We start from the raw sequence: 24,174 nt of genomic DNA on the forward strand, positions 1-24,174 counted from the left end.
ATGGTTTATTCATTAAACTGTGTCCACAGTAAAGGCCAGATCAATTACATTTAATTTGGCAACTTTTCATTATTAACATGGTAAATCACATACAAAAATGGTACATTAAATACCGTTAACGTTTTGTCAAAACCATGCTGAATAAAGCACAGCAAAAACACAGTAAATGCATATGACTGCAAAATTACTTTGCAAATACTTTTATACTAGCACCAAAGTACAGCACTGCTCTAAATTTGTGCAACAATTTGCACAGTCTCAGGAAACTATAACCAGTCAGCACACTGCATTATGTATAGGCTTGCAGAATGAAGTGATTTCAGTCTTGCACAAGTGCATTTGGTCTGGCAGTGGGGCTAGGCTGTGGCTGTTGGCTACCCTTTTTATGTTGCATGAACACACATGGATACTGTTTTCCTCAATATAGGTTAATAAGATAAAACCCAATACTTTTTTAACAAGCTTCCCATGCAGCCAAAGGAATACAATATCCATAACACACTTTGTATAGCAATTGAGACATCAAAGCCTTTCGGGGCTTCAAATTAAAACAATCAGACCACTGAGCGGCCCTCAAATGTGCACTCAGCAGTTAAACAGAAGAGTCAGCACAGGAGCACAGCGATTCCAACCCAGCGGTTTGCTGAATAAAGTCAATGGTAGCCTCTAGAGATCGCATTTCTTTATAACCACCTGACCATTTGAATCCTTTGATGATAACAAAAGAAAAAGTCTCCCACTTCCTGCTTCCTAATTTAAGTGCACAATGTTTCCAAACAAGTCAATGCTTTTTGTCATAGCTTTTAAAAGTAGACTCCTCCTTGGGAACGCCAATAAATGTACAATTCACCTCTTCCTGCTCATGTTTACTTTCTCTGTTGTGCGCACATTTCTTTCTCCTTTGCTTTTAACAAACAACAAACAAGGAATTCCCAGTGCCCCATTGGAACGCTTCAGACTAGTGATATAAAAACAAAGCCTGTACTCACACTCACTTGTAAATGTCTTACAGACTCCCAGTAGATGCTATTCCTTCAAATATTAGGAACCCTCTCTCTTTCAGGGGCCAGTGTCTGGTATTTGCCTGGATTTCTTTCTGAATGAAGTTTGTCAGTTAACCGCCAGTGCATTATTTTCTGCCCATGGCCTCAGTATCAAGTAACATTGCTTGACTGAAGTTGCTGCTTACTGTGTAAATTCACTACCTGAACTTATTTTATTATATACAAATTAAAAAATTACAAAAATGTATTTCTCAGGAGAACTGTACTGAGGGACAATGTACTGTGGGAAGACTTCATGGTTCCTATTGGTGGTGATGTCACCAATATACACATACGTGCCTCAGGCTTAATATGAAAATTAGGCACACTGCCAAATTCCAGAACCTTAAGTTAGGTTAACGTAACCATCTACATTTTAAATATCACTGTACAGAACATGCCATCTAGCTACTGTATGTAATGTATTTACACTAAACTTTAGCAACTAGCTGTTCCTACACTAAAGTTAATAACAAAAAAAATAAAAAATAAAAAAAATAAGGACTTTAATGATGTGTGTCTTGTGGAAGTATACCAACAAAACAAACTGTTTAAAAAGATTAAGCAAATGCTAAATGCTAAAATGTTTCAGTCCCAATTTGCAAAGGGGATCTGCTGCATTAGTGATGAAAAACAAAATACTCTCCTTATTTGTCTCAAACAATGGACAGGGTAAATCCTCTTTCATCCCTTCTTCCTGTTCTCAACATAGGATACAAAACCTATTAGAGTGATTTCATTAGGGTATTTTTTATAGAGCCCCTTTTTTAAAGACCCATACAATCTGCCTCTAATTAGTCTGTAAGCATGTGATGAGATTTTTGAAATGTGGGCTTCTTAGTTATATATTCATTTAAGGTAGGGGAAACTAAAGCTAGAAAAATTACATTCACTTGTAGCATAAACAGAAACCCTATGATGGACAGATCTCTATTTGGATTTTTTTTTTAAATTAGCTTGCACATCTTTGACCATAGAGTAGTTCTATCAATCTCTATATATAGCCAAATGGCATGCTTTTATTAGTCTGTTGCTGCTTTACTTTCATAAGCTGTAATTGCACGAGAAACATATCAAATGATCCCCAAAGTCGTCTCCAGTTGTCCCCATCGCAGTTCCTATAATACAACTGAAGTGTGTGCTTCCTCTTTAGCTGTACATCACAGGACCCACTTAAAGATCTGGGCAAAAGATCAAAAAGGACAAAACACAATGCCTTGCCTAGACTCCCTCCCCTCTCAAGTTCTATAGAAACAAGACAACCGTTTGAATTCACTAATAAAATGCCCTTCTGAGGCATAACCCACTGCATTTGTACAGATGCTAGAAAATGCAACACCAGCATTTGTAAACTTTAACCCAGGCATTAGCCTATTGCAATTTAGAAAAACTCAGGTTTGCAATTGAATTTTCAATGTGGAAACAGAGAAAAAATAAACTACAATGTCCCTACCGAGCTAAGACCAGTTGTTGCCTTACCATCATCAGCATCTGCCAGAATGACCACTTTGGCGCTGGGGTATCCCACGCCGACCTGTCCTCCCATGGGCATGCTCAGAGTCACGTTGAAGGTCTCCTCCACCTCGTACAGAGAGTCGTCAATGATGATCACGCGGCAGGACTTCTCCCTCTCGTCTTTGTCAAATCGCAGAATGCTTGTGTGGTCCTCGGGACGGGTGATGTAATCCGAGTATGAAAGTACTGTGCTGGGAATGGTACCAATAGCAGTGCCTAATATGAAAAAAAAAACCCCAACATGAAACATGGATTAAAAACTACCTGTATTCTGCTTATAAGAGTAACTCCAACCCAAGGCTGGCAATGGAGACATAGTTACTTCACTTTTCCAGAATTTAACTTGACATTTGTCTCAGTAAACCCCCACCCACCCCCTGTACACACTCTTATTTTCTAAATAATTATAAAGCGCTAAATCTTCAAATCATAAAAGTGATGCATTAAGGGGATAGTTCATTCATCAGTGTGGAGTAGTGGTTAGGGCTCTGGACTCTTGACCGGAGGGTCATGGGTTCAATCCCAGGTGGGGGACACTGCTGCTGTACCCTTGAGCAAGGTACTTTACCTAGATTGCTCCAGTAAAAACCCAACTGTATAAATGTGTAATTGTATGTAAAAATAATAATGTGATATCTTGTAACAATTGTAAGTCGCCCTGGATAAGGGTGTCTGCTAAGATATAAATAATAATATACACCAGGTATCAGCCAACAACTGCATGTTGACTTAGAAAAATATTTTGCAATCCAGGCTGCAAACATAGCCTCTGAAAGGTGAAATACCTACTGTGATAATGCCTCTAAAAGAGCCACGTATACATGCACATTGGGAGTACCTGAGAAAGCAAACTCATGGTATCTTGTTCCTTGGCTTTGGCCAGCACAAAATGGGCTGCATCAGACATAAATAAACAGACACTTTAAACAGGTGATTGGTCAATTTACTCACTGGGTGGGTGGTAATAGTAACTTACATTCAACGTGGCAATTGTGGGTGGGGGAAGGGCTTGTCTATGATCATATCGTGAGAGGTGACTGAGCTGGGATATAAACCCAGGATGTATGGGCTCCTTGAATCTAACCAGTGGGCTACACTGCCTCCCTAATTCCCCTGCCAGTCACTCATGCACCTCTGAATAGGACATTGGGACTTAAATGGTAACATTGGTTTTGACTAAAGCTATGTCTAAATCAGAATATCAGGGTATTGAGATGCTTCTCACCTCCCATACTGTCTTTGTCAGTGCAGCTGCACCCACATTCTCCACATGATTTCCTTACAATTGATTGTTCTAAACACCAGCAGAAGATATCCATCAATGTTTAGGAATTTTTTGGAGGTTTTTTTTGTTATTTTTTTTAACCACCACCCACTCCTTACCTATAAGAATATAAGAACACATAATTGTGTCATAACTGTTGACTGCCTGGGGACAACAATATTTCCTTCATTCACCTTCCCTAGAATTATCAAAACCTTTAAAATCACATTCCACTGTTGTTTTTACCAATCGTTAATCAATTTTATCCCCTTTTTTCTATTTGAAATGCCTATTTTTAATGCTACCTCACTGCTGCAATCCCATTACAGATCAGGGGCACTGTGATCAATGAGTGACCTCTGTTCCATCTGTCTAGCCAATTGCCTTACCAGCAGGGATTGTTAAAGTGAGATGAGGTGAACTATGACCTAACCCATTGATTTTACTCCGCAACACCAGTAGTTTTTATTTCAGCAAAACAAAAAATAAAATGATGTAAATCGGACCTCTCTGGCCATTTGGTAGCTGACCAGGTGTTTTCCCCAGCCAGGCCTTCCGTTCAGCTCTCTGATGACTTTTACTCATCCATTATAGGTCCAGTCAGTGTACATGTTTATGTAGCACTGCTGGTTTACAGTCTGACCCACTGGAACAGCCTATGGGTTTACATCTCACCTTGCTGTGTGAAACAGATGACCATGAGTTCCTGACTGGCATCCCCAGACCTTCTGACCGGGATCAGAAGCTCTCCAATGTCCTCTTCAATTCTGTATTCTGACTGAGGAATGAAGACAGTCGATTCTAGAGGAGACAACAGAGCAGGACACTCTAAAGAACACCCAGAATGCCGTGACTTTAAAACACAAACATAAATCTATTTTTGTTTACGACTGTAAGTCGCCCTGTATAAGGGCATCTGCTAAGAAATAAATAATAATAAAGACTTCTGTAATACTGTAGCATTATACATCACCTGGATGGTAACTAGCAAGCATTATTATGAATTGCTTACAGGTTAAAAAAAAAAAGTAAATATCACAGTGAAGTATTTGCAAAATTCCAGCACATGTGCACAGATGTCATCCCGTGCATAGAACACCACACCTAATTCAAATGTTCAAAAATCTAAACAAAACAACACAAAAACACACAGAACTGGTACCTTTTGTAAAATGGGACATCATATTAACTTCACTTTTTCTTTAAATTTTGATGAACTTTACACTAGTTTCTTCAAAGAAAATGTTACTGAAATTATAAATTGAAAACAACTTCGCCTCACCCGCGACATAGCTCCAATAGGCCTACACGCGTTATTCAGGGACGTCATTTCGCACAGTTTGAGCAGCTGGAACCGCTCAGCTTCCCTTTATGGCCCTCACCGAAACGTATATAATAAGAGACACCCTACACACAACACATTAACTTATAATACATGTGCCAAGAGGTAACATTTGGAAATGGTGAGCTCATTCAACTGTGAAAATGCACTTTTGATATTAAATTATTTCAGAGCTGGGATAAAGAGCAAGCAGCGACTGCAAAGCTGTGATCCTCCAGGCCTTGATAACTTCAACACAGCCATTAATAGTCATACACTGGGCAGGGCAGTCTACACCTCTGTGGACTGGCAGTATGTATTTTGAGTCTGTTGTCAAAAAGAGTTAGAAGTTTACCACTAATATAAAAATGAGAGTTAATGCCTGGGCTCAATTTAGATGACTTACATTCGAGTACATTACTCTGGCCTTCACAATATACGCATATACTTTATTTTAAGAAGACACAGAAAGCCCCATAATTCACTTCACCACAGCTTGATCATACTAGTCTATTATTAACGAGACTACCACCTAATGGACTATAGTTTAGCATGAACTAAATGTGTAACTAAGATATGGATTATTTTAGTTGAACACAGATAAGTCATTTACGGTGTTTTGCCATGTCGTTTAACTGAATATCTTATTAAATGTGTCAGAGAGGCACACGTACCATCCCCGGGATCGACAATCTCAACAGTGGCGATGCTAGGGAATTCCAGCGCTCCCATGACAGGGTCGGACAGGATGATCTGGAAGGTCTCCGAGGTCTCATACTCCTTGTCCGTGAGGATCTTCACACGCCACGTGGCCGTGCTCTGACCCGGGTTGAACTGCACCTGCTTCTGGGACTTCCCCTTGAAATCTTTGTCCTTCTCTGCCGTCCCATCCTTGGTTCCAATTCCTTATGACAACAAAAAAAAAAGTAAATACTGTGAACACAACTGCAAACAAAAAACCTGTAAGAGCAATAACTAAAATGAATAATAATAATAATAATAATAATAATAATAATAATAATAATAATAATAATAATAATAATGTACATCCAACTGCATAATAAGGTTGTAATTCTATCAAGGGTTTCTGGTGACACATAAATCACAACAGCACTAGCTTGAGTATCTCTCATGCATTTCTAGAAGGTGGAGTTGGATGATTTCCTCGTCACTCACGATCATCTGCTTTCTGAGAGCCACCAGTCTACATTGCCTAAGATAACATGGAGGGCATGTGACTGTGGTAATTTCTTTAAAAAATGTTGTCGCTTATTGTTTTTCTAAGGGTACTTATGTTGTTTGGTTCTTCTACAAAGTTCTCCCTTTATACTTTATTATACACAGGCAATCTTATTGTATACAGCTCTTGTGCCAACACTGGGTATAAAAAGACTAAAACACCAAGGTTTATAGGAACATTATCATTTACCATGTATAATAATAGTAATAATAATAATAATAATAATAATAATAATAATAATAATAATAATAGACACATTCAAACTACTTAATGCACCTTTTATGTTTCATTGTTCCAGATGAAATTTACTTCTAAACATATTGTATTCAGAAATAAAGAACATGTATTTTATGTACTTTTCACTTGAGGCTGGTTCAGCTGAAGAATGAAGATACTGTCTACTTTACAACCTGACTGGCATATCATACATAGTTCATGGACAGTACTGTGTCTTAAGAATTCGGAGTCATTCTGGAGAAAGCTGAGGCATTCAACGATGGCCGGGGTGTTCATTTTCCACACATCGTTACTTTCACTCTTAGGATTGGTAAGGAATGGTGTTGCGACAATAATTTATGGTTCTTAACGGCAGTCTGCCATCCAAGAAAGCAGCTTGCTGCGTTTAGACAGCATTAGACTTAGCAGCATCACATAATTTGAGAAGAGCTGGCTGCTGGAAAATGAGCAGTCGCTACAGTCGCTTATGGCTTTGATTCTCTTTTGTTTTAATTGTGGTTTCACAAGTTTTGCAGTAAACTCCAGAGGGCCTCATACCACAAGTGATTCTTTTTTTTAATTTAAAGCCGTTAAAGTTTTAGCTTAGCATCAGTTGAAATGTGTGTCTGTTTGTACTGAGGTGGTTTGACAATAGGGATTCCTGGATCAGGATAAGAAGCTTTTGTTCTGTATGTTAGGCTATCTTTTAGTTTTAATGAAATTATTTGATTAACAAGATATTGAAACAAAGTGTGAACCAATTTGAATACCTTTAGCACAACAATAAAAAGTGTCTAAATTAGAAACTGAGCATCCCTTCCTCTTCCGTAAAATCTTGTCTTTCCATAAAGTTTGGATGACACTAAAAATTCAACCATATAAATTGTGTCTCGTCTGACCCCAGTAAAATGGGTCAGTTATCAGCTTAACAGTATATAATTGTGACTCAGTTTTTATTGTGGTCAGTTAAAGGCTGTTTTCACTTTCTAGATTTCCTGTGAGGTATCTTGGGCATTATCTCCTCACTCAATCGAGGTACTGTGGTCATATGGAATGTGACTTGGGCATTCCTTTGTGCCTGGTGTAGCTTTTAAAAAGTACCGCAGGCTATTCTGATACCTAGCGAAAAACAAGGCCAGTGCAGACAGCCTGCAAAAAGCCCTATCAATCTTCTATAATATGACAATTTAATTTGGTTGCAGCTCTTCAGCTCTTCACTCTTACTCCATTATTATTAATGCTGAAAGGTTATTTGTTGAGGCAGAGGTTACAATCAAATATAAGGCATCTGTGTAATTTACCTATTATTTACTCTATAGTAAGTATAAAAACATAGTTCTAAAAACGTGCCTTGTTTCTGAATATTAAAAGTAATATGGGCCATATTGATCAATCATTTTAGCAAGTGTATGGGACTGCAAAACACAGTTCAATAGGTAAGAGGCCCTAGGTTTTAAACAGCTAGGCAGACACTCACCGACAAATGAGGTTTCTCCCAAGTATCCTCTACGTTTTATTGTCACTTCCAGAAATTTGGAATCCTCGTCCACCAGGAAATATTCCCTCTCCAGGGAAATCCAAGCCCAGTTCAGACGGAATGGCTGGCTTTTCAGCTTGTTCCCCGCTGCAATGTGAAAGGTGATTAATATGTTATTGGACAGGAGGACATGCTTTTTGTATCAATACAGTCTGAAATAGTATGGAAGACATTAATAAGAACCAAAACTCAATATTGCCCATTGATACGTATGAAATGTATAATAAAAGAGCAGGGACATTAACCTTAGCGTTCCGAACAGATTTTAAGAATTTTAAGTCTTAAAAAGTTGAATTCCCCATACACTGCAAACCTTTTTTTTTCAGAATTCTTCAGAGGCTTTTATTTAAGTCTAAATACCATAGATGTATAAGTCATTGGTAAAGTAATTAAAGGTAAAGTAGGGTAGCACGTAACCCTTTCATATTTGTCACAGCTAAGAGCCAAAGAGAATTAAGGTATATATATATATATATATATATATATATATATATATATATATATATATATATATATACACACACACAGTATATTTATATATAAATGTATATTGCTTTAATTTCCTGTAGTCGTATTATTTTCACCACCACCTATGCAGGATTGGGTTGCTGCTGGGTGTATTAATTTGTCTGCCTTTTCACCTCAGGACACGGTTACATGAATCCTAGCCTCGACTGAATGAAGTCTGAGTTGAGATTTAATGGGTCACATGCCAAAAGAGTTTAGGTGGTCTCCCTGTCTTAATAAGAAAGTTGCAAGGTTACCCAACTGGACTAATATGCCTTAATTCTTCCAAGAGGCCACATGACTAAATCGTGAAGGGTGTTCTAATCAAGTCAGAGTTTGGGACAGGGAGGTAGTGAGACGGCACAGGTGCCAGCCCACTCCAGCTGCTATTAGGGGGGCTGAGTCAAACCTTTGACCTGGAGAAAAGTTGCTGCAATTTTATGACCCCCTCAAACCCAAAAGTTAGCTACAGTCGCAGTTAACTTCAGAGGTCACCAAATATAAATATGCATACTTTGTATTTTAAGTCATGGTTTTGGGTTGGGTTGAGAGGATACCCATGACAATATTGGTAAAACATTTCTGTGCCTGTCAATGCATGTGTTGACTGGCAAGCTAATGTTTTATGTATATAGCCTCTAGCTTAGATGCTGTCCCACACATTACTTGTTTACCAAGGCTAGGTCAGGACAGGTTAGGAAAATTCTAACAATCCCTAGAAAAGATACTGCCTGGCCTTCGCTACTTGAAACTGGAACTAGCACTTCCAATGTTCTAGAAAAAAGGCTAATTATTTCTTAAGTACAAGGTTTGAATGTCTTAATTACATTTTGACAGCATGACGCCCCCTGAGCTTTCCCAATCGTCTTGACTTTATGAAGCCTGTCAGGGGACAGGCTAAGCCACTGGGTTTTGCACCAGTAATCCCCAATACAGATAGAGGTCATGGGCTGAGTCTGCCTAACCCCATAGGAAGCCCATGATGAAGGGAACTAACAAGAAAAATAATGATTACTAATCTGTGTCAGATCAGATTTACTTTCTAAGATTGATCTCCATATGTTGCTAATCTATATGAGAGAGAAAAAGAGTCATATACAGTGCTGTAAGATTTTACTATACGGTTCTCATTGAACTCTTGCACTTGTTCAAACTTCATAACATTAAAATCAGAGACAGGCTACGGAATCTGTGTGTGGTGCATTAAAAATATATATTTTCTATTTATTAATCTTTTTTGTCATGCATTATTTTTCTTAAATTACATCTTATATAAAATTGTGTTTACATTTTTTAGCAGCTGAAAAAACGAAATTGGCCATGTATGTTACTGACATGCACAATGAAAACAGCATCAGGGTAAGTTTAACTCCATAATCTCTTTCCTTTTGTCTAAATAGTATTTAAATAAAAGCATCCTGTATTCTGCTTTAAGAATGCAAACATTTCAGCTTTATCATGGCACACACAATAATAATGGCCCTCTTGTTTCCTTACACCCGTATGCAGTCATGTAACTCAGACCAACCCCAGACATGACATGGTACACCTGCATGTGTTGAACAATTACAAAGGCTCAATTCAATAATAAGAAAATCGTTTGGGTGAAGAAAAACAAAAACTTGTGTGGCTCACAAGCTATAAATAAGATTGCTTTATTGAACATTTCTTAATTTTTTTTTTCCAGTGTTAATTTTGGTGCTTCGCAGACTCAGCAAATATAACTGACTCCTCAGATCTGTTTTGGCCTCATTAACCACAAAGTGCTTGACACGATACATCTTGAAGCTGAGCTTAGTGCAGTTGTTTAACAGCTCAGTAGCCATATATAAGCCTTGAGACTATTACCTACAATTTACCAGTCTGGTCAGATTTTATTTGCTACCATGTCATTTTACTCCTAAATTTGTAGCTTGCCCTTAAAAAACTTAACCCCCAAATATCTGTTCCTTAAATAATTGATTGTTTAATGGTTAATTGTGTGTTTGCATTATGAAGGGCCTTCACCATTATGAGCTGAACGTCTTTTTTTTTATTTTTATTGGTGTGTAAACTGCGACACCCACTACAACAGGAGACAAGCAGACCATGTGAGCTGCTAGCCTGAAGGAGCTCACATTTCTAACAGCTATGTCTAAAAATACAAGAAACATTCATCACATTTGTCTTAGCTGGCATCAATTTTGACAGGAGATATTCAGAACGAAAGGGGAATTTTATATATTTTATTGAACCATATCTTCAAAACGCACAATCAAAAATGTAAAGTAAAACTTATAGAAAGCTAAATTAAGCAGAGAAACGTTTAGGCTAGTGATCAGCATATTTACATTTTTTTAACAACATCAAAGGTAGTTCAGATGGACAGACGACCACTTCCAATTAGATCAGCTTGTTTTCCACTTGACTCAAGTTTAGATCATGAAGGTTTCTGCCTGATTACAGACAAATTCACATGACACTTTTCAAGCGTCTTCCCTTCTGAGAGGCAAATGCTGATCTTCCCCAACACAGTTACTATCATTATAATCAGTAAAGATAGATAACAAGGTGTTCAGACAAATCTGAAATATGCCTTGAGCCATTTTCAAACCCATGTCAAGCATTTTATAACAGTTAGAAGGGGATTAGCAAAGAATGATTGCACTGACAAACAGCATCTCCCATTCCAGCGTCTGGCTAATTCATGTGGGATTGGGTTTAACTAGTGGTATCCTTTTAATTTTGGGAGGTATATTATTGGGCCAGATTCCTACTTCTCTGTCAGTGTACATGAAAAGTTTACATATTATATATTAGTACACACTGTATTATACATAAGAACATAAGAACACAAGAAAGGTTACAAACGAGAGGCCATTCGGCCCATCTTGCTCGTTTGGTTGTTATTGATCCCAGAATCTCATCAAGCAGCTTCTTGAAGGATCCCAGGGTGTCAGCTTCAACAAATTTACTGGGGAATTGGTTCCAGACTCCCACAATTTACTGTGTAAAAAAGTGCCTCTTATCTTCTGTTCTGAATCTCATATGTATCTAATCTCCAATTGTGACCCCTGGTCCTTGTTTCTTTTTTCAGGTCGAAAAAGTCACCTGGGTCGACCTTGTCAATGCCTTTTAGAATTCTGAATTCTTGAATCAGATCGCCGCATTGTCTTCTTTGTTCAAGACTAAATAGATTCAATTATTTTAGCCTGTCTGCATACGATATGCCTTTTAAACCCGGGATAATTCTGGTCACTCTTATTTACATTCTTTCTAGAGCAGCAATATCCTTTTTGTAGTGAGGTGAGGCTCCTTCAATGCTACATCAAATTTATAATATATATATATATATATATATATATATATATATATATATATATATATAAAAATATATATATATATATATATATATATATATATATATATATATATATATATATATATTTTAAAGCAAAAGCATATTTTCCCCCTCTCATGTAAGGGATTAACAGAATGGTAGACATGCTTTAAGGCTGTCTCATCCCTTTTCTATTATTAAGCCTATGCAGACCATTTTTAAAAGTGTTAGAAACCAGCATTAGATTACAGCTGATAAAAAACGAGCTGATGAAAAGTGTTCCTCATCCAGTCCTGAGACCTGATACCCACCGTGTAAATAAGTCCACTAAACAGCTGTAGTGTACATGCAGCTTTACGTTGAGACCTAAAGACAAGGTTTGCTGTATGCTAATCAGGACTAAAGGTGTTAGAAACTTAGAAAGTATTCTTTGCATTTTTTGAAAATCATATTTGCTGAAATGCAATATTCAACAACAGTTCCTACACGAAGCAACAGCAGAATGTATAATAAGTATTTCATCTGGTTCCTTTAGAGTAAGTAGCAGGGTTCCGAAAAATATAGTGTTACATGTCCCCACATGTTGCTACAATTGTTTAAATAATGTACCTGTAATTTTAATTTTCATTGTTAATATCCTAACTTTTTACACTTATAACTTTAAAGTCTGTTCCAAAGCTCTTTGCAAAATGTCCACTCTAGTGTTCTGATAGTGTAAGGATTATTGCCCACACTGTCAAACAGGTAAAACAGCAATAACGATCCATGATGTGGTATGGAGAAGAAAAGCCAGCGCACTTGTTATGTTTTTTGGGGGGGGGGGGGGGGGGGGTTTAATGTTATTTTTATTGCTCTTCCTGCGATTATTTAGAGGACAGATCTTAAAGCCCAGTGCACTAGAGCGGTAATTTTGAAAAGAGCTTTGAAACAGACTTTAAAGTTATAATATAATTATTTAAACGGTTGCAGCAACACGTGGGAACATATAACGCTATCTTTTTTGGAACCCCGCTACTTACTCTTTAACTCCTGTGTATCAAGACTGGCAGGTAGACAATAATAATAATTTTAGACTTTCCAAGTTTGTGGCAACAAAAATGTTGACAGTTAAAAATTCTTCTGCCCCCTAAAGACTTGAACTTAATTATCAGATCCACGGAATCCTCCCATGGCATTTTTATGAATGAGTTTATGGCATTGTCAGTGGCAAGTGTTGCCTAGCAAAGGCATTCTTCTAAGGTCACTTTAATCTGTTAGTCACCAGTTTAGGCTCAGAAAAAGAAAAAAAAAACTGTGGACATTTGGAGCTCTCCCCTTTTTGTTTGAAAAGAGACCTAATTCCTGCCTTTATATAGAGTTTCAAATAACAGCTGTGCCATTATGAAGCAGATGTCCATAACGTCTTTGTTGTGCTGAATGCTAACACTTGATCACACAGTAGTGCTGGCAAGTCACTATTCTGGGTGGCCCTTGTAAAGAAAGCATTTTCCTGAGGTAATGACAAAAGTTATATATATAGAACTGTAAATTATCTGTATTTCTATCTTTTGACAATCAATATAACATTTCATACAAAAAAGTCATTATTGTTGTTAAGTCACATCCCATTATAAAATGAACAAATGTTACTGTGTTATGTTCCAAAACATTGTATGATGTATGCCAAAGAACTTTAAGAGCATCAGTATATCATGTAAAGCTGAGGGGACACTAGTCTACATGTTGCTAGAAAAATGCAGAAAGGGATACTTTTTTTGTTGTTGTTGACGTGCAAGCTACAAGTTTCAGGCAACTGTGTTGCAAGCAACTGTATCAAAGGACTGTTGATTTTGTAGAAGCAACATTATGTCAGAATAAATCAGCCAATGAAAGTGATGTAAAAGCCATGTGACTAGCTTCTTCGCTGGCGGAGAAAATTAATGCGGAGCCGTTGTGGGATATTGTGAGGGATATTCTCCTTACCGATTTTTTTCAGGGTGCTTTTTGTTATTCATTTTTTTTTATAAGTGGTATAGGCAAGTAATGAAGTGTTAATCGGTCCATTCCTGGTAGTCAATGATCAATGTGTAAGATACTGCCAGGAGAAGTAGTGGAGCGGCATTCAAATCAACAACATTATTAATATTATATTCCTTGAAAAAAAAACATTTACTATTATGAACTGTTTTAAACATAATGCTGTGTTGGCATTATAGTCTAATATTAGAAATTACAAGAAAAAAAAGCCAGTTTGGTACCGATGCTGAAGCATTAGAGCGTTCATGTTAAACTGCAGCGGTGTGTTAACGGTGTGGTACGTTTAAGGTCCCAAGTTGTGTTTTCAGTGGTCATTTTGTCTCAAATAAAGGCTTTCTTAATACAACTTAACAGTAATAGATAAACATTGCAGTTCAGCAGACACAACTTGCAAATATTGTCACACAGTTACCAATATCTGATTGTAGAAGAAAAAAATCGTCATCTGGCATAATTAGGAATTCTGTTCAAAATAATATAATAAAAACAAGTACAACAATAATCACATTTTAACTTCTCTCTATTTACAGTTAGTTTCATTTACACATTTATTTACACAGATAAAACAAAATAACATTCAAGATGAGGGTAATATTACTAATACAATCCTATATATACATATTTAAGAATAAAGTTTATTTTAGTATATTGAAAAAAAAAATGCTGGAAAATTACAGGACACTAAAAAAACACCAATACACTTTTTGATAGGAAATATCATCTATGTATTGTCTTCTCTGTGTTGTCCAACATTTTATCTACAATTGTACATACTGTAGAATAGTGTCCCCTGAAAACTGAAGCGACAATGTAGAAGCAACAGATTTCACTCTACATTTTCTAGCAACATGTAGACTAGTGCCCCCTTGGCTTAAGTGTGTCCTAGATTATTATTTGTTTGTATCTAGGGCTGACCGAAACTGGAACTTTTCCAGACCCCCAGAATGCAACGATCCTTATAATTAGTCCCACAGTTGCTGGTCCAGGAAAAAAATTTTTTAGTGTCCATCGAAACCAATTTACCAGAGTCATTTTAATAGGCTAACAACAGGTTTGCCAAGATTCTCAGGATTCTAGAGTTGCTATATATGTATATGCGATATAAATGAAATATCAACATATTTGCACGCCTCCTAATATTTCTGTAGCGAGTCTGGAATGTTACGCATATAGATCACAAATACTGAATACTACAAAGTTACTGTAAATTAAATACCAAAAATGATTAAAAAAAAAAAAAACGAATACACAATATCACAGCACAACTAATGACAATCCTCTAAATTCAAACACATTATTTTAGCACACTGTAAATAAGACTGGTCAAAAGCCATGCTGGTGATTTGTAGAACTATGAAACGACAATTGCTTATAGATTTGTAGATTTGCAAAAGCAAACCGGGCAGATAGTTGAATATGTCTGAATGCTGACTAAGTATTTCATAGCTGAAGTTATTTCTTTAGCTGGAGCCACCTTAAATCTCTACATTTGTAGTTGCAGTTATTTTTAGTAGTACTACATGAGTTGTATATCATCATGCAAATAGACTCTGTTTTGCATGTATCTACATCTGAAGGAGTGTCACCTGTTCTCAAATCCGTGTGACACAAGCTGACAAGTGCTATGGGTTCTTTTAAAGACACGTCACCCATGCATTGCGTCTCCTCTCAGAAGTGTAGCGCTATAGCTGCGGCTATAAACAGTCTGCATGATGGTGATCCTTGAAGAGTGTTATGGGGAGAGGAGCCTCAATGACAGCTCCCAAAGAGGCGAAGAAGAGCTTCGCCATCTGGGGGCGTTAAGAATAACCGAGTCCCATTTATCATTGCCTTCACACACTGAAATCAAATACATCTTCACATTGTCAATAAAGTCTGATATTCAGCTGGAGACTAACACACGATCACAGAAAGAGACGCAATGCAGGGTGGACTCAGCAGCAAGTGACGGGAAATGCTCCCTGGCCTGTTGACATACGTGATGGATAAAATCCGAAACACGATGACGAAATGTTCCTGTTTAGAAAACTGCCTGGTTACCTTCTAGAGGCTTACATTCAGATATGCGCAGAAACTCTTGAAAAACTACTAATGCAATTACAGCGTTTGCCCAATTACCATAAAATCAGATCATACAAGTTTCTTTTAGTATTATTACCTAACAGGCACTTCATTTCATATAAATTCTTGGGGGTATGGGGGACAGGGGCAAAGTTGTGTCAACATTGAACATTTTCTGTCCGAAATAGCATCACGAATGAGAAAAATCAGGAAGCAATGCTGGGCCAGTTTACAACGAGAGCGTGCTGCGCTTTGTCAGCATCGTTCTTATTCTTAAAATAAATTACACAAAATGTGCAATGCAAGTATTTTTAAATCATGACACTGGTTTATAACAAACTCGAAAATGTTGTTCCCCTAAGTCTCATTTTACACAGCAATACATTGTGTAACATTACGGTCGTCGTTTTCACTGACATTTTTTGTGGGTAAAGCCGCTTTAACGCTAACCGAATTGCTCCATGTCTATCTGTGTAGTATATAGCCAAAATCCTGAAATCTTGAGTTCACTCAGTCTCCTGCTTGAAAGCAAGGCCAGGAGGCAGCAAGTATGTGAACATCTAAATTATTTAGGGCTCACAGGATGTATGATTGTCACTTGTAACTGACAATCCAAATTTCACTCGTTAACCTCAGATTATAATAAAATTGGAGCGGTTTAAAAAATGTGACCAGTACGTGTTAAATCTTTCCCAACTCTTAAACCCATTTGTCCGAATCTCAACTAATGGTTAATCATACCCATTTCCCAGGAGTAATGCCCTAATCATTTCAGGTTGTATGAATCTTAGATCTCAAGCCATTTCAGTCAAAAGTCATGCTAGCGTAATGTCAGTGCCTGGTATTGCCAAATAAGCAACCCTTTAATGGTTAATACAGAGATTGGACTGTCAGCCCATTGTGTGTTGCAGTTCACATGTTTTACACTTCATATTTTACACTGCTTCTGAATATAATTTTTATTAAACATATATAAGGATAATGGATAATGGATAATTGGGGAGGCAAGCAGACAGTAGAACATGGGGCTCTAATTGAGTGGGTCCCTGATTCTCCAGTTATTCAAATATGCATTATCATCTCAGCAACGGCTCTTTGAAACCCAATCTGTCTTCCCCAGTATCCTTCATCCAATGCAGGGTTTACATTTTCAAAAGGTGCTTTGTGTGTGGATCTCTCTGCTGAGGCTAACAACTGCATGACCATTCTCTCGTGCTTAAGCGCTGGCCCTAAATGCTAGTCTTGGGCTTTGAAGAGGAGGCTTCCTGTTTCTAAATACTAAACCGGTTTCTGTCCTAAGTGACATTTCAGAGGACAAAAGGCTAGCCTGTGCCCTTTCTTTTAAAATCCACTTAATTGAAAATCAGAGCCCTTGTCTGTTTTTAATGCAAGAGAAAAATCTTCAAAATCAAAATAAGTTAACAATAGCTTTACATACTCAATATTATTGCATTGTATGTAAACTTACCAGGCCTTTTGCCACCACTTATTTCCTGTTATTGGAGGGTTTGATTAAAAAAAGGCCCCAAGTCTTTTACGATGCTCATACAGGGTTGTTTTTTTTCCTAAAGCAATTTTAACAGTTAATAAAGTGGGCAGTGGAAAGCAAACACACAATGAAGAGATCTAAAGGCTGACCCAGGGACTGGATTAGCACACCCTAACATTTATAGAGTGTTTGAGCACTAATTAAGTTGAATATCTTTGTTTCAACCCAGTGGCTCTGAGGGCTAGCTGCCAGCAGTGGCGAGAATAAAATAAAGCGTTTTAGAGGCTCAGCGAGAGCTGCACCCTGGCTGTGGTGTTACAAACATGTTAAATATCTATACCTGTACATACTATATATAAAATCGCTGTAAAGAAGAACTTATGAGTTCAGTTTGTAACTGCTGGTATTTTAACCTGATGACTCCTAAAATATCATCTTCAGTATGCTTTTTGCAGGCATACCCCAATTAGGTTTTACTATCAGTGGCCAGATGAATAAAACACCTTAAGTTACATTTCCCCTTAGTTTTCCCAAAAGCAGCTTAACATTTCAGTCAATGCCCTAGTTAAGGGACATACTGTACTTAAACTTAATACTTAATACAGGTGCTGATGGCTTATCATAACAGGTTATTAAACAGTAGTAGTTAGCTTTTGTAAATATTTAAAAGTCGTTTAGAAATAACATAAGACGCATGTATAGATTTACAGTTTTGATGAATTGATGGAGATCTATTTTAAACAATAGTGGAACTGAATACCAATTTTATTTTTTATTTTTTTTAATTATGGTACATATTTCACATGGGAACCCCTTAATTTGGCTGTATTTTAAACAGTGTAGATAATGAAACGTACATCACAGCAGAATACCTACAGTATAGGGTGTTTTTTGTTGCTGGCAAAACTTTTGTGACTATGACAAGTGGCACCAATCTGATGAGATCCAGGACTTCAAATAACTTCTAATGTTTGACATCATGACTTCACTACATGTTTTATTTTTTTATTTTTTGTCGTATCCATAAGAATAGTAATGATTTGATAACAAAGTCAAAATGTCTACCAAAAAAAAAAGAATACTTTGAAATCCCACCCTGGGCTACTGATAAAACTTCATAAGGCAGTCAGCTGCCAATTTAACAAAGCAATGTTGGAATTCAGCGATGAAATGAAGCTTTCACAACAGGGCTACAGACACTATAATTAAACACAAAAGCTATACAGGCACTTGTGGTGTACTGGTAATCTTGCGAAGTGTGTAATTTGAAAGTAAAACAACATTTTAATTAAACCTTGTCTTCAATGTACTCACTATATGTACAGTACCTGTAGAAAACCCACTTCACCCATTTTTCTCTGTGTTGGGAAGAATTCCTCCAGAAAGAAAAAAAAACTGCAAGGAATGAAACTGCATTTGTGTTCTTTCAAGCATGTAGAAACATCTTTAAAAAACCTGCAAGGTACTTTTATGGGTGTTTTAATTGGTTTTCTTTTACCACATAAAAAGACAAAACTTTTATGGTATCACTGACATTTACAATGTACACCAGCTGTAGTCCCTGCATTACTGATGATGATAATATCCATATTAAAGACATATCTTTATTAGGTAACGGGTCATGCAAAGAGATTATACTAACACTGACTGATACATTTCTGGACAAATTTGTAAACGAATGCTTTGGGAACGTAATTCCACTCAAGGGAACATGAGTAATCTGCACAGCCAATAGTAACACCAACTGTATTACTGAAGCCGGTAGAAGTGATTAACAAGTATAGAGCAGAGACACTGCTGCAGCAGCAGGGAGACATGCATGTCAGCTTTGTGTTATCAGGGCTTTTTCTTTTCTTTCAACAGCAGTGGAGGGGGGTGACAGTACACAGATACTGGTATCAATAGTAAAAAAAAAAACAAAAAAAAACATTGCAACTATAATCCAGAATGTCTAGTCTACTGGCCGGTTATCAATCAACACCAGGAAACTGTATGAACATTTCAATTTAGAAAAGAGTGGAAACCACCTGCCTCTACTAATCTCATTGAAGAGGGTCCATTGAAGCTCCTTATAGTTGCTATAGTTTATACTTCCAGATTATCTCACCTTTATGGCATAGTTAATATTTGTATTTCAATATTTGTAGAACAAAATAACTATATAAACAGGGTGCTGATGAGTAGGATTCCAAGGTGACAAGCACACTTAACTCAAATACACTACAAATACAAATACAAATACAAATACAATTTTGTTGATGTATACCTTTTGTTTAAATCACACAAGACTATCTATTGTAAATCAAATGTTCATGAATCAAACATAAATCTTATTTTTTTTTAGTATTTATATATTTTACACTCTAGTGTTTATTTAGACAATAATGTTATTTTTTTCGCTTCTAAAGTAGGTTCTCAAACAATTTAAATAAAAACTAAGAAGTGTTTAAAATCTGTTGCATACAACCTATGTGTGATTCTTAAACATTTGGTTTCACTGTGGGCTAATTAAATAAAGTGTATTACTGACATAAAGGTTTCTCTAATTTAAACTTTCTCAACTTAATGAGAAAGGTGTAACTAACGGGAACTCTCGAAAGACAAACATTTAAGCCCTTTGTTTACAATTAGGATAGCTAACTGCTTTTCCAAAGACTAATTGGCTCACACTATATTCCTAGGTTGCATTTAGCAAACCAAATCTTATTTGCATGCTTTCATTATGAAATAGCCATTTCTTTATAAAGGGCAGGCCGACAATTCCTGACACTGACACAGAGATTAGAGGACAGCCAATATGGAGGAACGCACACACACACACGCACACGCACACACACACCTGCATACACACACATGCATACACACACACACACGCATACACACACACGCTTTTATGAATGTGGTTATAGTTATATTTGTGAAAACAGGAAACCATACAGCTCCGTTTCACTCGGTTACAGTCTGTTTCATACCATTTAGCCTAACAATGTGACAGGTTTCAATGTAACTAAATTACTTTTGACTTGTTATAAATAAAGAATATTTAGTGCTAGTGCAGCATTTCTCAGCAACAACTGCAGTTTTTTCTTCTGGCGACACAACTCTTTCAGTCCAAAACAAAAACAAAACACTATAGCTCTATTCACATAGGCCAAGTGTTTCACAATCTAAGTGGGGAGGCAAAGTCTCTGGGTGGCATCAATTTATTTATAGATACCTTTGCCAAGCATAAAAAAAAAAAAATCCTGCTTGCATTGTTCACTCCCTGCAGCTGTCTCCACAGACAGCCTCAGCAAGAGCCAATGACTTCCCCACAGTGCAGATAACTGATTTCCTGTCAAGCGGGTGGCTTGTAATTATACTACCATTTCTTTCAGTGCAACATTGCTAGGTCTTTGGTCAAGTGATGTTGTCTCATTACATTGCCACTGCTATGAATCTGAAATATCCAATACTGCATTTTCAGTTTAAAAAGCCCCGAAGGAACTGTTTCAATCCTTTAATCCATTATTGTGGCTTTTCAGCTGGTTTATATTTTCCCCAGTTAACCCCTTAATTCTAAACTAGTTTCAGTCCCAGCCCAACTATATTGCCTGCTAGCAAATGTGTATATGTACAGTATGTCTATGTACTGTATATATGTGTATATGTGTATATGTACACTGCTGTGCCAAAAGTCTTAGACATGTTGCATTTTTCTACGCTGATGCATTAAGAGCATCAATAATTTATTCAAAGCCTCCACTGGTTTTTCTACTATTATAACAACCTTGACTTGCATAAAGAAGGAAAAACATTGAGTGAAATAGCTTGCATCACTTGATTTTCAAGGTGTGGTATCTGAAGCATAATCAACAAGTACAGAGAAACATCATCTGTAATTGACAAACCCAAGACTGGAAGACCCAAAAAGCTTTCTAACAAGGATGAGCAATACTTGAAGATAATATCCTTAAGGAATAGAAAGAAGACAAGCATTGAATTGACAACAGAACTGGCAAAAGGCACAGGTGTCGTTGTCCATCCATCAACAGTCCAAAGCACCTTTGACCATTGTTCCATAGTCCAATTTCTATGTTCTTGACAGAGTTTTCTTAACAGAGTTTTTCTTACTGCAACACATCCTTGAAGTCCTTATTTCAAGAGTGACCTTCGCACTGTTGATTTGATGGACAACGACACCTGTGCCTTCTGCCAGCAGGACCAGCACGATACTTGTTTGTTTTGTCCATTGTTTGTTAGTGTCTGTTTGTTTGGCCATTGTGCCGTTTTGTTTGTTCAGTTTTTGTGTTTTGTTAAATCTTTTTATTTATTAAAAAAAGCACATTCTCATTTCACTTGAAGTGCTGTGTGTGTTTCTTCCGGGTCTGATGTCACCGCTCAGGCCAGCTTGCAACATTAGGCCATGCTTGATTTATAATACTTATAAATATCTAACGAGGACCCGAGACCCGACCCGTACCGAACGGGTTTTCATGTGCAAAATTGTCACGCAACACTCGGGTCGGGTCGGGTCCAATTTTGTTTACTCAGTAATACACAAACTGTCAATTACTATTAATGAGGCTGTCTTTGGTACTAAAAATCATTGTTTATAATTCCTGTTGCATGGATTGGCTTCCCCCAGTAGCACATGACATGGCTTGCAGGTGTTTCTTTTAGATCATTCTTAAAAGTCGGAGTAATGGATTTGTTTATGTTTATAATGGACATGAAAGAAAAAATAAAGAAAAATGAATTCCATGAACAAAAGCTCACAGAAAAATGCAAGTCTCTGGTGTGGGAATCATTTGTTGTTATTGTGTACAAAGAAGAAAAACAAGTTTTGCAAAACACAAATTTTACATCTCAATTCTGTTTGCTCTTGTGTTAAGTTTGTAATAAAATCATGCATTTACGAGATCGTACTTCAGTTCATTTGATTTTCAGATAATGTATTTATCTTTGTATCTTTTACACAAACATATTATATATTTAATTTTACAGTCCTCTGTGTAGGTTCATGATGGAATAAACACTGTCTGTAGTTGAGCCAGATTTCCATGTTGACTGGTCAGTGCATATACTAAGCTGGGGAAAGTAAAAGTGTTTCACTGTTTTTTCAGGCCGGGTCGGATCCGGGTCTAATAATAAGAATTTGACATTGGGTCGAGTAAATAATTGTCGGTTCGTGGTCAGGTCGGGTTGATTAATTGGAAATGGGAAGACCTCTACAGTGTGACTCCTTAATTAAAGTCCTGGCATTTTTTCATAGATCCTCTCATCCTATTTGCTGTGGCCTGTGTGATTTTCATTCGCTTTTACATGTTGATAGTAAGTAAAAGGGTCTGACAGTCAATCACTAGAGGCACTTTGTTGTTTTCATTCTAGCCACCTAATCCTATACGAAGTTAACCTTTTACAGCCCCTCATTGCAGACGTACATGAGCTAAGTTAATTCCTCTCTGCTCTTGACTAGACTTTGGCCAGATGTAAGATACTTTTAAACCAACATTGCACTTGGTTCCGAAGCTCCGTATTCTAACTGGCATAATGGGTTTGCAAACAGGTTTATTGTTGTGTTAATTGGGAATGCTGTTTTCTTTTCCTGAACACATTATGCCACTGTAATCTCCTATAATTAGCTCCAGCTGTTAAAAAAGTCTCCAAGTATGAAGTATTGAGAGGACATTCATCCTTCCACCGTTTTGTAATGGAACCATCAGTGAAGCCAACAATTGATGAATGGATAGCCAACACTATGAATAGATGTTTTAATTTTGGTGACTCAATCCGTTTTTGACTACCTGCAAATCACCTCCAATCCCAAAATCCATTTATTATAATTAATTCAATTCATATAATAACAAATCTGTGATATAGCAGATAGTATATTTTAAATAAATGCATGTATGAAGCTCTGTTGCTGCTTTAGATCACTGAAGTAGTCCCCATTGAGTTAATGATAAATAAACTAATGAACTATATAAAACACCATTAAAAAACAAGTTCCCAAGCCAGACTATTGTGGCAGGGCGAAATGTAAATAGTATGTGTGTGGGAATTTAAGGTTAGCAGGGATGGGGTTAAATCTGTCCCTGACAGCAATTACAGATGTGACCATTCCCCAATTAAGTAGCTGAGTGCTAACTGAGGAGTGGCCACATGTATAAAAAGAGAAATGCTTTGTCTGGGGAAGGTGTTTGAGTCTGGAGTTTAGGTGAGGTGATGTAAACTGTGAATTGTCTGTACTGTTCAGTGAATGCGAATGCCCAGCCTGACAGCGGTGTTTGTGTAGTGTATTGTTTTGTTTAAACCTTTTATTTTGGCCCTTGTGTATTTGTTCCTGTGTTTTGTTTGTTTGTTTGCTTATTAAAAGTGTGCATACACGTTTAAACTGCAGCGCCTTGTTTCTGAGTCTCTCATTCCTGACACTATCCTGCTACAACTATAAATATTGGTTGGGTAGGTAGATAGCCTACTCTATATCTAATATATATATATATATATATATATATATATATATATATATATATATATATATATATATATATATATATATATTGCATTAAGCCCCAACAAAGACACCTAGTGAAGGTTGCACAGTAACTGATTTAAAACGTTGTGCAGTTTCTTCACCCCTTAATATTAATATTAAAAGTTTCAA

The 24,174-nt window shown here is 36.9% G+C and overlaps 1 protein-coding gene across 1 annotated transcript in view; it reads right to left on the reverse strand.

Annotated features, from left to right (window-relative positions):
• Window positions 1-24,174, reverse strand: part of LOC117409260 (FRAS1-related extracellular matrix protein 2-like) — a 61,845-nt gene that overhangs the window by 29,529 nt on the left and 8,142 nt on the right. Inside the window, exons 3-6 of the mRNA XM_058999299.1 lie at window positions 8,077-8,223; window positions 5,818-6,048; window positions 4,498-4,623; window positions 2,523-2,774 (exon numbers count right to left, since the gene is read on the reverse strand). Coding sequence (XP_058855282.1) covers window positions 2,523-2,774; window positions 4,498-4,623; window positions 5,818-6,048; window positions 8,077-8,223 — 756 coding nt within the window. The remainder of the gene's footprint in view (window positions 1-2,522; window positions 2,775-4,497; window positions 4,624-5,817; window positions 6,049-8,076; window positions 8,224-24,174) is intronic.

Source organism: Acipenser ruthenus, chromosome 2 (genome assembly GCF_902713425.1).
Source record: "Acipenser ruthenus chromosome 2, fAciRut3.2 maternal haplotype, whole genome shotgun sequence".
NCBI classification, from domain to species: domain Eukaryota; kingdom Metazoa; phylum Chordata; class Actinopteri; order Acipenseriformes; family Acipenseridae; genus Acipenser; species Acipenser ruthenus.